Genomic DNA, 13,702 nt, shown 5'->3' on the forward strand with positions numbered 1-13,702 from the left:
CATTGGAATGTTCACATCAGATATGTTCATTTTTTCAAATATGAAAATAATACAATCGGTGAAAATTAAATATTCGGAAGCATTTGGTTATGTTCGGGAAACTTCAAGAATGTTGTAAAAATTAAATACCACAATTTAATATAGTTTAAATAATACATGTTTGTAAATAGTATTATCAGTAATTATTTAGAAAATATTTTCGTTGATACATGATTTAATCCGACAGGGTACGAGACTTTGAACTAAGTGTATTTGGGTACAAGATTACAAACTAAATGCATTTGGGTACGAGATTACATTTCCGAAAGTATAAATACGGAAAGCAAGCCGCGGCGCATCAGTATAGAAGACTTTTTTGTTTGTACGTTGTGTTCTGCAATTGCAAAACAGATAAATATAAGAGGATTTTGTCATTTAGTTTTATCGGAAACTGTGAGTGGATTTGCCGGTTCTGTAAACTGAACAACCCGGAACCAAAAAGGTCCACGCATGCCGGATGCGAACGGGCGTGTCCACGGGTTGCGGATAGTGGAAAGGCCCTCAGATATGGGGGTTAGCTGCGAAATAAGCAGGAATGACCTGACGAATAAGCAGTCGCGGACAATACGGCTAAGGGAGAAAACCCTGACAGAAAATCCTGGTCCTCCAGGTTGGGGGTTGAGCGTAAGGCTAACAACTTTACCTCGTAAAAAGAATATTGTTGCGGATACCCTAACCCAGCCTCGGAATTGGAATGGAAATTTGGAATCGGAACGGCAGAGGAAGAGGAAAAGGACAATGAGAAGGAAAAAGGATATAATACTAGCCACATGGAACATTAGAACCTTAAACAAACCCGGAAAACTAAAAGTAATAAGAGAAGAGCTGGATAAATACAGAGTGAACATAACTGCATTACAGGAAGTACGATGGCAAGAAAATGGAATAATTAGAACCGGGAATCATATACTGATGTACAGTGGAGGAAACACGAACACCAAAGGCACAGGGTTTTTGTTACAAAAGACGCTTCAACCACAAGTCATTAAATTCTCACCAATCAACGACAGAATGTGCAGTCTAAGAATAAGAGGAAAATTTTTCAATACCACAATATTCAGTGTGTACGCGCCAACAGAAGAAGCAAGTATGGACGAAAAAGAAGAATTCTATACGAAATTAGAAGAAGAAATAAGCAAAGTTCAAAGGCATGATATTAAAATAATACTAGGAGACCTAAATGCGCAAGTAGGTAAAGAAGAGATTTACAGAAGCACGGTAGGAAAGGAAAGTCTACATGAAAACAGCAATGATAATGGACAGAGATTAATAGATTTTGCCAGTGAGAAGAACATGATCGTAAAAAGCACTTCGCAACCTAGGAAAGATATACATAAAGAAACATGGACTTCTCCGGATGGAAACACAAAGAGCCAAATAGACCACATCATAATAGATAAACGACATGCATCAGACATAATGAAAGTAAGCAGCTGTAGAGGAGCAGATGGGGATACGGATCACTTCCTAGTTAGGGCTACATATAGACAAAAAATAGATACAATGAAAAACATAAAAGGAGAAAGGCAGGAAAGACACAACATACAAGGAATGAAAGATAAAGGATTGCTGGATAAATATAAGAGAAAGTTAGAGGAACAGTTAGATATAGAAAGGGAAAAGTGGAAAGAAAGTAGCTTGGATATAAAATGGAACATGCTGAAATGCAGCATCAACAACGTAGCTGAAGAAACCTTAGGAAAGAAGAAACAGGAGAAGAGAGCGGAATGGTTTGATGAAGAATGTGAAGCAGCGATTAAAGTAAGAAACGAAGCCAGAAATAGAATGATACAGAGACGGACAAGACAAACAGTTAACGAATACACGAAGAAAAGAACAATAGCAAGCAAACTATGTAGAAGGAAGAAGAGAGAATATGAGAAGAAAAGGATAGAAGAGTTAGAGAGAATGAACGAGAGAAAGGAAATCAGAAACTTTTATGCAAAAACAAGGGAAATAAAGAAAGGATTCCAGCCAAGAGCAGTGTTCTACAAAGATAAGCGAGGTAACCTAATAGGAGACAAAAAGAAGGCATTAGACAGGTGGAAAGAATACTTCGGCGAACTGTTAAATGGAGAAAGGGAAGAACTGAAAGAAAAGGGAGAAATAAGTAAAGAAAAATCGCCTCAGGAAAACTTAGAAGAAGCCATACCCCCTTCACTGGAAGAGGTACAAAAGGAAATACTAAGGTTAAAAAATAACAAAGCGCCGGGAGAAGATGGAATAGAAGCAGAACTACTGAAGGGAGGTGGGGAAGTTGTCGCAAGAACATTGCATGAGATAATAACGGAGGTGTGGGAAAAAGAGAAAATGCCTGAGGGGTGGTATATGGGGATAATACACCCCATACATAAGAAAGGAGATAAGGCAGACTGTGGAAACTATAGAGGAATAACGTTATTAAATGTAGCATATAAAGTATTTAGCAAGATACTAGCGACAAGACTAGAACACTGGGGTGAAAACATAATAGGAGATTATCAGGCAGGATTCAGAAACCAACGATCAACAACTGATCAAATATTCACATTACGTCAAATACTAGAGAAATTCTACGAGTATGACAAGCCATTGTACCAGATGTATGTAGACTTTAAGCAAGCATATGACAGTCTGTACAGAAATAAGATATTCGAAATAATGGAAGAATTTGGAATTCCAAAGAAACTAGTCAGTCTAACCAAAATGACCTTAAAATCTACAAAATGTAAAGTAAGAATAGAACAAGACTTGACTGAAGAATTTGAAGTTAAGAGGGGATTAAGACAAGGCGATGTAATTTCAACAATACTTTTTAACATAGCGCTGGAAAAAGTAATACGACAGCTCCCTATTAACCCAGGAGGAACCATTTTAAATAGAACGGCTCAAATTCTAGCATATGCAGACGATATAGCAATACTAGCACGGAACACACACACACTAGAAGAGAATTACAAAGTAATGAAAAATAAAGCAAGGGAAATAGGTCTAGAAATAAATGTAAACAAAACAAAATATATGAAACTCGAGGATTCCAAAAGGACCAATCAGGAAGGAGATTTAAATATGGATGACCATACAATAGAACGAACAAGAAAATTTAGGTACCTGGGCACGACAATCACCGAAGACAATAAAACAGCAGAGGAGATACAGGAAAGAATAAGAAACGGAAATAAGTGCTATTATGCATTACAGAATGTATTCAAATCTAGAAACGTCAGCAGAAAAACAAAGTTAAGCCTGTACAATACCATATTAAAACCAATAGTTATGTATGGTTCGGAAAGTTGGGTAATAAATACGAGAGAGGAGGAATGGCTAGCGAGATGGGAAAGAAAAGTCCTGAGAAAAATATATGGACCAATAAGGGAGAATAACGCATGGCGCATAAGAACGAATTTAGAATTGCAGGAACTATACGACCAACCAAATATAATAGCACGAATCAAACAAGGAAGACTAAGATGGGCAGGACATGTACAGCGCATGCAGGAAAGTAGAACTGCTAAGAAAGTGTTTGTAGGGAAACCAGACGGTCGAAAGAGAAGAGGCAGGCCCAGGAAAAGATGGATAGACGACATAAAAGAGGATGTAAAGAAATTAGGAATTAGAGGCTGGAGAAGAAAGGCAGAGAATCGAGAAGAATGGAGGAGAGTGGTTAGGGAGGCCAAGGCCCTTCAAGGGCTGTAGCGCCGACCAGTAAGTAAGTAAGTAAGTATACTGAACAACTTACGGAGTTATAGTTATCAGGATCTGTTAATAAACATTTAATTATATTTTCAATAAACAGTGTTAGTATAGGATTTCTATTTTTAAAAGTATCGGGAATTTTCGCCAATCTTCGGCAAACTTCGGAAAATTTCGTTCATTTTCGGAAAACTTCGTGTGAAATTTACAATATTTTCGTGTATATAAGACAGGTAAAACTGAGCGGTCAGTCAGTAGTGAAGAATTATTGAAAAAGTGAAGACGTTTCTGGTTTATACTGCGTGGTGCAATTAGCCTGAAGAGAATTTTATTACGGCAAACTGTAAACTGGTGATAGCTGAAACTAGTTAAGGATTTACCGATAACTTAGAAATATATCTTCGGTAAAACTAAAAAAAGTTACGAGAAGATTTACTATTATAGTTAACGGAAAATATTAGTGCAATTACCGATAAGCTTTTTAAGTGTATTGTCGGAAAAGTAAAAAAAAAGTTACGGGAAGATTTATTATTATAGTTAACGGCAAATATTAGTGCAATCACCGATAAGGTTTTTTAAGTGTATTGTCGGTAAACTAAAAAAAAGTTACGGGAAGATTTATTATTATAGTTAACGGCAAATATTAGTGCAATTACCGATAAGCTTTTTTAAGTGTATTGTCGGTAAACTTAAAACTGAATTTTTGATTTACTATTATCATTGTGCGTTCAGCGAAAAATACTGTGAATTTAACTTAAACATATATTGATAAAATATACAGTGATATAATATTTAATTACAGATGGCTTCTACAAGTGCAAAAGAGCTAACTCAATTGTTAATCATGGCAGAACGCTTCGGATATGAAGCACCCGAAGTTGTTTACTACACATGGAAAAGAATATTAGAAAAATTTCATAACAATGGGGTGCGTGTACGTAGTCCTGAGTATGTACGTTTTTTGCAAGCGCTATTTAGGCATTATGGGGCTGTCCAGGAAATTATTTTTGCAACCTGTGAATCTGCTGCTGATATTTCTGAATTATATGAGTGCGGATTGTTTCGTGAGGATAGTATAAAAAATCAGGCTTGTGAAAAGTTCAACCAGCTGATATTGGCAGGCAAAACCGATGGTTTACTTGTTCATGCCGCTGCTGAGCTATTAGGTAACCCTGTAATCTTACCAGGACCAAGTTCTGCAAGTTCTGGGGAACCTATGAACTTAACTGTATTTGGTTCTGTGAGTTTTCAGGATGTACCTAAGACAATGGATGGTATGGGTGCGCCACAATTTAAAATAGTAAAAAGTACATCCCGAACATATGCTTACTTTGGGTTAAAGGGGACAGAGCTATCCTTTAAGTATATGAGTTCAAATGGAATTGAAGATCCAGAATAATATATACGAAATCTGTTTGATTTTGTAATGACCCATACATTAAAGGATGTTGACAAGAACACCTTTGTAGGAATAACTATCGAGAGCATTGCCTCGAAGTTAAATAAACCAATTTATTTGTCATGGCGCAAAAAATCCGAATTTAACCCTGAGATCCTCTTTTCCATAATGGAAAATACCCTCAACAGTAATGAGGAGTTCCTAATTGGAGGTGACGTTACGTTTAAGGTACATACTGTGCATCTCCGAAAGGGAAGAGGTAAAAGACGTGAACGAAACAATAAAAAAATATCTTCCATTGGCTGACTTCTTGGAAGATAAATTACTTCCTATGGAAAAGGATGTCTACTGCCTCCCAAAGAGTGTAATTATGGGGATGGCAAGGGCCAATAAAAAATACGAACAGGTATATCAATTGAAAAAGAACCCAAAACGATTGTTGAAAGAGTCAAGGAAATTAGCTATAAAATTAGGAATAAATGCTGCAGATCAAAATGGGTGTACTTTGAACGACGTGAAAAAATACAAATCCACCTCGCACCCAAGTACTAAATCATTGTATACGAAAGAAATCAAATCACACCCGAATTTTATGTGATATATCCGGGAACTAAAGGTGGTAAGCAAATTTATATGAAAACGCGCATTATCAGTTAATAACCAGTGTCCGTAAACTTTTGGGGACAGAGGGCTTTTATGATCATTGCTTGCAGGGATACAATAAGTCGCGTATTTTTCATAAGTGTGAGTTTAAGTGTACGTATTGTGAAAAGTACCAGGAGTTATCGTCCTCTGCTATGCAACGAAAATACGATGATTGCCATAGATTGTTTCCGACAAGTAAATGTTTTGATAATCACAAAGATGCGACCGAACGAGCCAAGAGTGTATGTGATATGGTTAGGGTGTGCGATGAATGTGGTGTTATGTTTGACTTGAGACGTCGTTGTAATTCTGTACATAAATGCGGGGAACGTTTGTGTAAATCATGCTATAAGCATGTTGAACGTGACCACGTATGTTATGTTCAGATCCAACAACTTACCCGGGTAGAAAAGTATTTGTACATAGTCTTTGATGTAGAGACCATGCTTCTAGATACGAATAACGAGGACGAACAGCAACATGTAGTAAATCTTGTTTGCGCGCAAATGATTTGCTATAAATGTAAGGGTAGCAGTTTAGACATACCATGCTATGAATGTGGAAATGAAAATGGAAAACGCGAGTTTTCTTTTAAGAACATCGATGAGGTTATTAACTTTGTGTTAATATCTCGTCCGAAGTTTGAACGTGCAATTGTACTGAGCCATAACGGACCACGCTATCATATACATTTCTGTCTTAAAAATCTCATTGAAACCCACCAACTTACACCATCAATGACAATGACGGGGCACAAAATTACCGAGTTGCGGGTCGGTAATCATTTAATTTTCCGTGATACATTTCTTTACATGGGAGTGAAATTATCAAAACTCCCAAAATCATTAGGTCTTTCTAGTAATTTACGAAATTGAGATTTCCCATACTTGTTCAATACACCAAACAATCAAAACTATGTAGGCAAAATTCCGGACATTAAGTATTTTAATCCTGAAAATCGTGCTCCGAAAGAACAACAATTAATCGCCTAGCACCAAGAACGTGCTGCAGGTGGCGAGCAGTATGACCTGCAAAAGGAGATGTTCGAGTATTGCCGCAATGATGTGAGAATTTTAGCAGAAGCGGTTATCAAATTTTCGGATATGGTAGAGGAGAAAACAGGCGGAATCCAGTGTTTCATTTCATCCGGAACCATAGCCAGTCTTGCTATGCTTACATACTGCCCTTTGTATTTACCCAAGGAGTCAATTGCAATTATTCCACCTCTTGGATTTGATTACAGTGACCGGCAAAGTGTAAAAGCCTTGCAATGGTTGTGGTATATGAAAGAAACAAGTGGTGCTGAAATTCAACATTCAGGAAATGGAGGCGAAAGACGATTTGGAAAATACAAGCTGGATGGGTATGAGCCATCTAGTAATACTGTTTATGAATTTCATGGGTGTTTGACCTGTTATCCTGATACGCGATACGAACAGCTTGACGCATCCTCACCCCATCGTACAACCATGCAGCAAAAGTACGAAGCGACCGTTATTAAATCCCAATATTTAAAAGAACATAATCTCAACGTTGTTGAGAAATGGGAATGTGAGTGGGATGACCAGGTGAAATCCGAAAAGTCCATTCAAGAGTTTATTAAAACTCGGTGTAATGATCTTGTTAATCATTTGGATCCCAAGCACGGATTTAATGGCGGCCGAACTGAATGCTTTAATGGCTTGTATGAGTGTACTGATGAGAAGTACATTCAGTATCTAGATGTTACTAGCCTCTACCCCTGGGTATTGGCTCGTAAACCGTTGCCAGTGGGTGCTCCGAAAATTCATAGGTGGCAGGACTTTCCAGAAGTGGAAAGTATTCATGGTATAGTTAAATGTACCGTTTTGCCTCCAAGTGAATTATTCTTTCCAATCCTGCCATATGTTGCACAAGGTCGATTACTTTTCGGTTTATGTCGCACATGTATGAAGGAAGAAAGTGTTACCGAGTGTTTGCATTGTGAAAATGATCGTGCCATTACTGGCACATTCTGCACCCCAGAATTGCATAGAGCACTTCAAAACGGATATAAGATACTCAAAATGAAGGAAGTTTGGAAATTTAACCTGGTTGGTGGCGAGGAAGAAAAATCGGATATTCTGTTTAAAAACTATGTGAATTATTTCCTTCAATGGAAGCAGGAGGCTTCAGGATTTCCTGCATCATATCAAAGCGAAGGAGACAAACAAAAATACATTGAGGAGTATCATGCCCACGAAGGCATACAATTAAATTACAATAATATTAGAACGAACCCAGTCTGAGGTATATTGCTAAAATATTCCTCAACTCGCTTTATGGAAAATGGGGACAACGAACCGATCTTCCACAATCAAAAGTCGTTGACACTCCGGAAAGACTTTTGACGTACCCGCTGTCACCGCAATACGAAGTACAAACAATAACACCCATTGGTCAACGTCATCTCCTAATCACTTACAAAGACATTGAAAGCGAAAATAAGCCATGGAAGTTTTCAAATATCGTGTTTGCTTCGTTCATCACGCCATGGGCAAGACTTCGTCTTCATGACCTATTGACTGCTGCAGGAACAGACCATATTCTTTATTGTGACACAGACAGCATTATATTTGTGCAGCGACGAGATAGAAAATCCAATCTTACAATCGGATCCTACCTGGGAGAACTAACTAATGAAGATCCGGAAGGGTGGGAAATCGATATGTATTGGATTAGAGGCTAAAAATTATGCGTATAGAATGAAAGAAATTGGGACGGGAAAATTTGATTATGTATATAAAATTAGAGGAATCAGTTTAGACAGTAGAACGCGAAAGGAAATTAATTTTGATCATTTTTACAAATTAGTTCAAAACAAAATTGAGAAAAAGAGTTAAAGTTCCCAGGGAAAATTGTACGTAAGGCCGGGTTTTCTATTGTCTCTAAAACACAGGTAAAGATTCCATACGGTTATCGAAGGCAAAGTCTTGATCTGTGAGGAGTGTGTGAATGAAAACAAGAGTGAATGTGTTGTAAATATGTAAATATGTAAATAGTATTGTAAATAATGTATATACATTAATTGTATGAATGGTAGGAAATGACTATGGCAATTCCGTAAAACATTGCTATACTGTCTCGGATATAGCATATAATTATTCACATCACTGAATATCTTTCTTGCATTTGCAAGTTCCCAATATTATATTATCCTCATACCTCGTAGTGCTTTGCGTTAAATACCATCGTACACGCATAAACGTGCAATGTAAATTTTAAATTGTAAATGTATAAATATTTTTTGTAAATATTGTAAATATGTAAATATTTCAAGTGTAATAAATATGTAAATATTGTAAATATGTAAATATTATATATATATGTGAATATTCTTTTTAATGATATAAATATTTCAAGTGTAGTAAATATGTAAATATTGTGTATATGTGAATATTCTTTTTCATATTATAATTATGTAAATATACAAATAAAAAACAACAATTATTAAAATACACAATTGTAAATATATGACTATATAAATGAAAAAAATATTTATTTTTTATTTAAATAATGTATTTAAACAAAGAACAAATCAATAAAAATATCAAATTTCAATAATATGTTTTATTCCTATACCTATATTCATCCAATATCAATAAGTATGTGTATTCTATATAAAATAAAGGAAAAATACATATATGGCGTCATATCAAGTATCATACAATTAAATTTATTTACATGGTTTAATAATGCTTTATGTGACGCTCTTACATTTTAAAAAATGAGTATTATGCATATATAATCATTAAACATAAAATAAGTATGTGTATTCAATATAAGATAAAGGAAGAATACATATACAATTATTTACGAACATTAATAATACTTAATACGATATGTTTATATATTTTCCTACAATAAGTATTCTAAAATCGTAAGACCACTTCGTGGCCGGTCGCTGGGGTTCGTGTGTCATCTTCATGCGTCGCCAAAGAACGTCAGCGGTAAGTTAATATTTTATTTATTTATGCATGCATTCAATAATTTTAATTGATACAACAAATTACTTTCATTGTGCGGTACATTATGTATATGTAAATCGTAATTAGGGATTCATCTCATTACGCGGAACATTATGTCATACGTAAGTAACAATAACATATGTAAACCACGTAAATCACTGATGCTCGGGCCCCGGCTTCGTCTTGCCCTGACTGTTAGATAGCATTCGTATTTTCCAGAGGCCACCTAGCACAACTTGGTTTGCGTTTTTTGCACTATAGCTTTTATGCTATATATCCGGCCCCCGTATTTGTACGCAAATCGTAAAAGAATTGTAGTTTATCATCAATTGCTTTTGATGGTTCTCTTGAGGAATTTTTTTTATGCTACGTGAATAATTTCCATGTCGGTCAACGTAAATCATTTAGGAAACAGTGATAAATTATAATTTTTCAACAATTATTTCGAGTGGTACACCTAAAGTTAACCTGTACGGTCAGACGATACCTCATCAGTTGTGTTTTTACATGTTTTGTTTTCACTTCTCACCTGATGTCGCTTAAATCAAAATCTTACGAATTTTCTTTCCGAAATAGAGCGTGCTCTAAAGAAGAGAAATCTCATAGGATCGTTCAGAATACAGGAAATGACATGAGATCTGATGCCATACACGTTGAGATTTTGACTCTAGGAAGAATCGTAAGAGATTTCCTAGGATCTATCCTATAGTGTATAGCCGCCTAACTCACCAGAATGTCTACATGCTGCTACAATGTCACATGCTTTAGAGTACAAAGGTGGATCCAACGTGACTAAACACGCTTTTTTGCTTATTTCTTGCACATTCTTTGCTGGCAAACATAAGCGCCGAGTATACAGCATCCGTGCTTATTGGCTGAAGATTGATGAAAGGTTGAATTACTACTTAATGTTCTTGGTACTTACTTTTGTTGCTTGTCATCAGCTGCATAAATCCATTCCGATTCGCGCAAGTTGGTGTCTTCAACCACTTGAGAATTATCCATGTTACAATGTTTAGAAGGTGGATTTCAGTTTGGATATTCAGAACACGAAAGTATCTTATACCTCCAATGATTAAATCCGAAAGGCCATTCATTACCTTTGTGTGTGTACGTTTAAAGTGGTATATTCCATTCATGCTTTGACAGTGTACGTTTTTTGTGCCCAGGTATTGCTCAATGATATGCGAGCGACTGAATATGAATGGACAACATTAGGGGGTATCTTCGTACCAGCAAGAATGACCAAGGAACACGCTCCGTGTAATATCCTGTAACTGTAAAAAGGGCTATGAAAATATATACCGTTGTCGGAAAGCAGGAATTGTGTGCTCTAATTTATATCAGTGTCGAGAAATTGGATGTATGAATTCAAAACCAAATGATGAAGTTCATAGAAAGGAACTAGATAATGATAACCTCATTGATTTCTAATAAAATAAGTCCGAATGAACTAGTTGCAAAAATATTCTTGAAGTGCATACTAACGTGTAATGTAAATATTAAGTTAATTTGAAGAATACTAGGAGGAAAATTGCATTCGAGTTTAAACAAGACATTTAAAAAAAAATTACATTCAAATGACTATTGTAGTTGAGAGTTATTATTAGTGTGTGAATTACGATTTTCCTATAAATAGGAGGCTACCAATTTCTGCTACTTTCTAATGCTGTCAACAAAATGCTTTTTGTGCTATATCTAAGTGCTGTAAAACTATGCATCATAAAAGCTTACTTCATTGGGAAAAACGTTGGCCATTTTAAAAGTAAATTAATAATGATGATAGTGATACAGGGCGGCTGAGTTTTATTAACATACGATAATTGCCAGTGTTTCAAGTTTTAAAGAATTTTTGCGAAAATCACGTTTTGCCCCGAAATTTAGGGTTTTGCGCTCCTTCCACAAATTGGGTTTGATTAGTATTGAGGTAAGAAAGTAACATAAGTTATTTTTTCTCGGCTTGTATTGCACCGATTTGTATCATTGTTGACTATGATTGAGATAAATATTAAGGACATCTGTTGGTGATGTTTCGTTGGTGTGCAATAACTGTCAGTGTTGCAAACTTCTCATAATTTCTGAGATATATCTTTTTTAATTAAAAAAGCTGTTTTCTTCTTCCTCTTCTTCTAGAAATTTAGCACGATCGGTGTATATGTTATTTACTTAGATTTTCTGTCTTTCAAGCTTATTGACCATATATGATTCATGGCCTTGTGATAATTAGAACGGTGGCTAGAAGAATAAACATAAAGGGTGACGATTTCCATAAATTCCTTGCCGTCGTCTAAAGATGGCTGACATTTTTGAAAATTGCGGGACACGCTACAGTTGGATTTTAGGGGACTTTTAGTATGCTATTTCTAACATATCCCCCTACTTCCATACCAATTTTCAGCTTGTTAATAATTAGTTCCTTTCTCAATACTATCTTTACTGGACTAGCCGTTACGTTGAGTGCATCGTTGTTTTGATGCTATGAGGGGAAGAGGGTGGTATAGGATTTCCACTAACACTACACAACACTACATAGGTGTAACTACACTACACTTATATTTTATTTTACATTTACACGTACATACATGCCCTTCCTTTTTTCTGAACTTCTTCCTTATTTTGACCATTTCTAACTTTGACCTTTTTACCGATTATGTCCTTTCTTCCCTATTGTGTCCTGTATTTTATTCACTTTTTTCGTGAATCACAAATCCACTCATGTGAGGTACACATAAGACCATATTATCGTCTTAGCACACACGAGTGGCGAGCTGGTACACTTACCTATTTGATCGATAATGGTCTACGGAAAGACAAGACAATAATTTTATTTTTGTTGCTTATCGGATTTATGTCTGAGATTCTTATTTCGTTAATTGTTAATTTTGCTTTTTTTGAGACGAATTTATGCGACGTGACTTTATATATATTTATAAATAAGGTTAGTGTTTCACGCAAAGTTTGCTTACTCGTAACGGTCCTTCTCATTGTTTTCTAGATATTTTTTTGCTTTCCCACATGGCAATATCCTACGTAGTGATGGGCAGTGGGAATATTCCCGGTGGGAAGGAATTAAAAATGGGAATATTCCCGGGTTTTTTCCCTGGCCTATAAATTCCCGGGAAGGAATTTATTTCCATTTCTCTACTTTATCTTCCAAATTATAAGAACCATATGACTAGTTACTTTATTTTAATATATTATGATTTACTTCTAGGTTTTAAAGAATTTGGAGGTTAAAAAATTTAAAATTATTTGACGGTACTTTATATAACTAATAATATGAGTTTTTAAATTCTATTTCCATTTGCATTAAAAATTACGGTAATTGTTTAGTATTACGAGGCAAAACTAGCAAAAAGTAGGAAGAAATGAATTGACAGTGATGTTCAAGTAGGGCCTAGTCAAGAAAGTATCGAACACAATATTTTTTAGAGTTGTAGGGGATTTTTCCAAAAGGAAAAGGTAAGTAGAAGTGATCTATGTGAGAAAAGAAAGTGAATTGTTGGTAAGGAAGATAGAAAACAACGTGCCATACGGGGCTCTAACCCGCCTTCATTCGCTAACGCGCGCTCTGCAATGGTGTCTGAATTGAATCTTGGTAACGTAATTTAACGTATGAAACCATAAAACAACCGCGCAATCGGAATAGAATATTGCAAAAAAGTACGTGCGAAAGCTGAGTCCCAAGGAACAGCCAAAATTAGCAAAGTACTAATTTACAAATGATGAAAAGGGACCGTTGTGTAAAGTAATTTAGAATTATGTAGAAATAGAGATGAAGTACTAGTAATAAACCCTGAACCACCATTAATAGACGTCGGTCTGTCACCTCTCTGACTCGAATTTCTGAAAAGGTATTCGGACCTCTTTTACATGCGAATTAACGTATGGAATTTCGAGAAATAGGTAGAATGAAAGGTCGTGTATGGAAATGTTACGTGCTAAAATATAAAGATAAGTA

The 13,702-nt window shown here is 35.7% G+C and overlaps 3 protein-coding genes across 4 annotated transcripts in view; all 3 read left to right on the forward strand.

Annotated features, from left to right (window-relative positions):
- Window positions 1-489: 489 nt before the first annotated feature.
- Window positions 490-3,714, forward strand: LOC145689113 (uncharacterized). The gene has a single exon (XM_081763239.1). It carries the CDS (start codon window positions 490-492, stop codon window positions 3,712-3,714), a length of 3,225 nt encoding a protein of 1,074 aa, XP_081619365.1.
- Window positions 3,715-6,795: 3,081 nt separating this feature from the next.
- LOC145689114 (uncharacterized) lies at window positions 6,796-8,022 on the forward strand. The gene has a single exon (XM_081763240.1). It carries the CDS (start codon window positions 6,796-6,798, stop codon window positions 8,020-8,022), a length of 1,227 nt encoding a protein of 408 aa, XP_081619366.1.
- Window positions 8,023-12,540: 4,518 nt separating this feature from the next.
- Window positions 12,541-13,702, forward strand: part of LOC145689875 (uncharacterized) — a 35,909-nt gene continuing 34,747 nt past the window's right edge. Inside the window, exon 1 of one of the 2 annotated variants that reach the window (XM_081764168.1) lies at window positions 12,541-12,679. The gene's annotated coding sequence lies outside the window, so the exon portion shown is untranslated. Of the gene's footprint in view, window positions 12,680-12,755; window positions 13,700-13,702 lie in introns of those variants that run through there. The other variant, XM_081764171.1, reaches the window with a different exon arrangement.

The sequence above is a fragment of the Thermobia domestica genome, chromosome 7 (genome assembly GCF_964235325.1).
Source record: "Thermobia domestica chromosome 7, izTheDome1.hap1.1, whole genome shotgun sequence".
Classification (NCBI taxonomy): Eukaryota; Metazoa; Arthropoda; class Insecta; order Zygentoma; family Lepismatidae; genus Thermobia; species Thermobia domestica.